Genomic DNA, 1,196 nt, shown 5'->3' with positions numbered 1-1,196 from the left:
AAAAAAAGTGGGTTTAGAATTATCCATGGTGTATTATTTTCTATGTGGCTTTCCACGGTTTGGAGTTTCTCCATGGTTTCGGATTATCATTGTTGATGTTTCTCATGGATAATGGAGACTGGGTCATGCATCCCTGAGTACTGGAGGGGCAGTGCCCAGGAGGAGCTGCTGTGCCCCAGGAAAGAGCTGGTGGGGTGGGGGTGGGGAGCCGGAGGAAGGAGAGTCCAGCCACCAGGAGCTCTTCCTCCTCCGCCGCCTCCTCCTCCTCCTCTTCCTTCTCCTCCTCCTCTTTCTCTTTCTCCTCTTCCCTCCCTAGCCCTTGCTGAACAGTGGTCAGGACCTGGACCAGGGCCCCAAACTCCGTGGCCCAGGGGCCCGAAGGCCCTCTCTGCTGCCCCAAGGCTGCCAGTCCTTCCTGCCCTGGGGCCAGGAGACCCAGGCCTGGAGCCCCGTGAGAGAGCGGACTTCTGACAGCCGAAGCCCCGGAGATCTAGGTAAGTGACCACAGGATCCAGGACCTGACTGGGGACAGCGAGGAATCCTTGACTGTGGTTCAACTTCAGATGACAGGCCCAGAGGGCAGATGCCTGGGTCTGTCCCCTTGGGGTCTGCTGCGGCTCACCCCTTTCTGAGGACCTCACCAATCCCACGCTTCCCAGTCACCCTGGTTCTTGAGTGACCTGTGAGGGTGCAGTTCCATTCTCAGTGCCCCTGTCCCACCCCATCCTATCTGGCCCCCTCAGGCACTAGCTTCCTGGGAGGCGGATGTGTCCTCCCTTGGGGACAAGCCCATGCCCCCGCAGCTGTCCTAGGAAAGCAGTTGGAGTTGTCTGTTCCCTGGGGAGATGGAGGGAGTTGTACTTGCTTAGAAGTGTCTGCTCCCTGGGGAGAGACGTTGCCCCCCTGGGAGTTAGCCGTCTGTCCCCCACGTCAGCGCTTGGCCCACTTGTCCCTCTGCCCGCAGAGCCGTCCCACCACCCCTCTGCCTTCGAGACAGAGACATCCTCGGACTGGGAGGCCCCAGCCGAGTCCCAGGAGCGAGCCAGTCCCAGCAGGCCCGCCACCCCTGGCCCGGTGCTGGGCAAGGCCCTGGTGAAAGGCCTGCGCGACAGCCAACGCCTGCAGTGGGAGGTGAGCTTCGAGCTGGGGCCCCCCGGACCGGAGCGGCGCGGCGAGCGGGATGCCGACCTATGGAG

At 62.0% G+C, this 1,196-nt stretch overlaps 1 protein-coding gene across 1 annotated transcript in view; it reads left to right on the top strand.

Moving 5' to 3' along the window:
* Positions 1–1,196, top strand: part of VWA5B1 (von Willebrand factor A domain containing 5B1) — a 64,068-nt gene that overhangs the window by 51,044 nt on the left and 11,828 nt on the right. The window contains exons 15-16 of the mRNA XM_011970347.1: positions 317–494; positions 965–1,192. Coding sequence (XP_011825737.1) covers positions 317–494; positions 965–1,192 — 406 coding nt within the window. The remainder of the gene's footprint in view (positions 1–316; positions 495–964; positions 1,193–1,196) is intronic.

The sequence above is a fragment of the Mandrillus leucophaeus genome, unplaced genomic scaffold (genome assembly GCF_000951045.1).
Source record: "Mandrillus leucophaeus isolate KB7577 unplaced genomic scaffold, Mleu.le_1.0 Scaffold944, whole genome shotgun sequence".
Lineage (NCBI taxonomy): Eukaryota > Metazoa > Chordata > Mammalia > Primates > Cercopithecidae > Mandrillus > Mandrillus leucophaeus.
The sequence above is the reverse complement of the archived record's forward strand: the minus strand, read 5'-3'. Positions and strand labels throughout refer to the sequence as shown.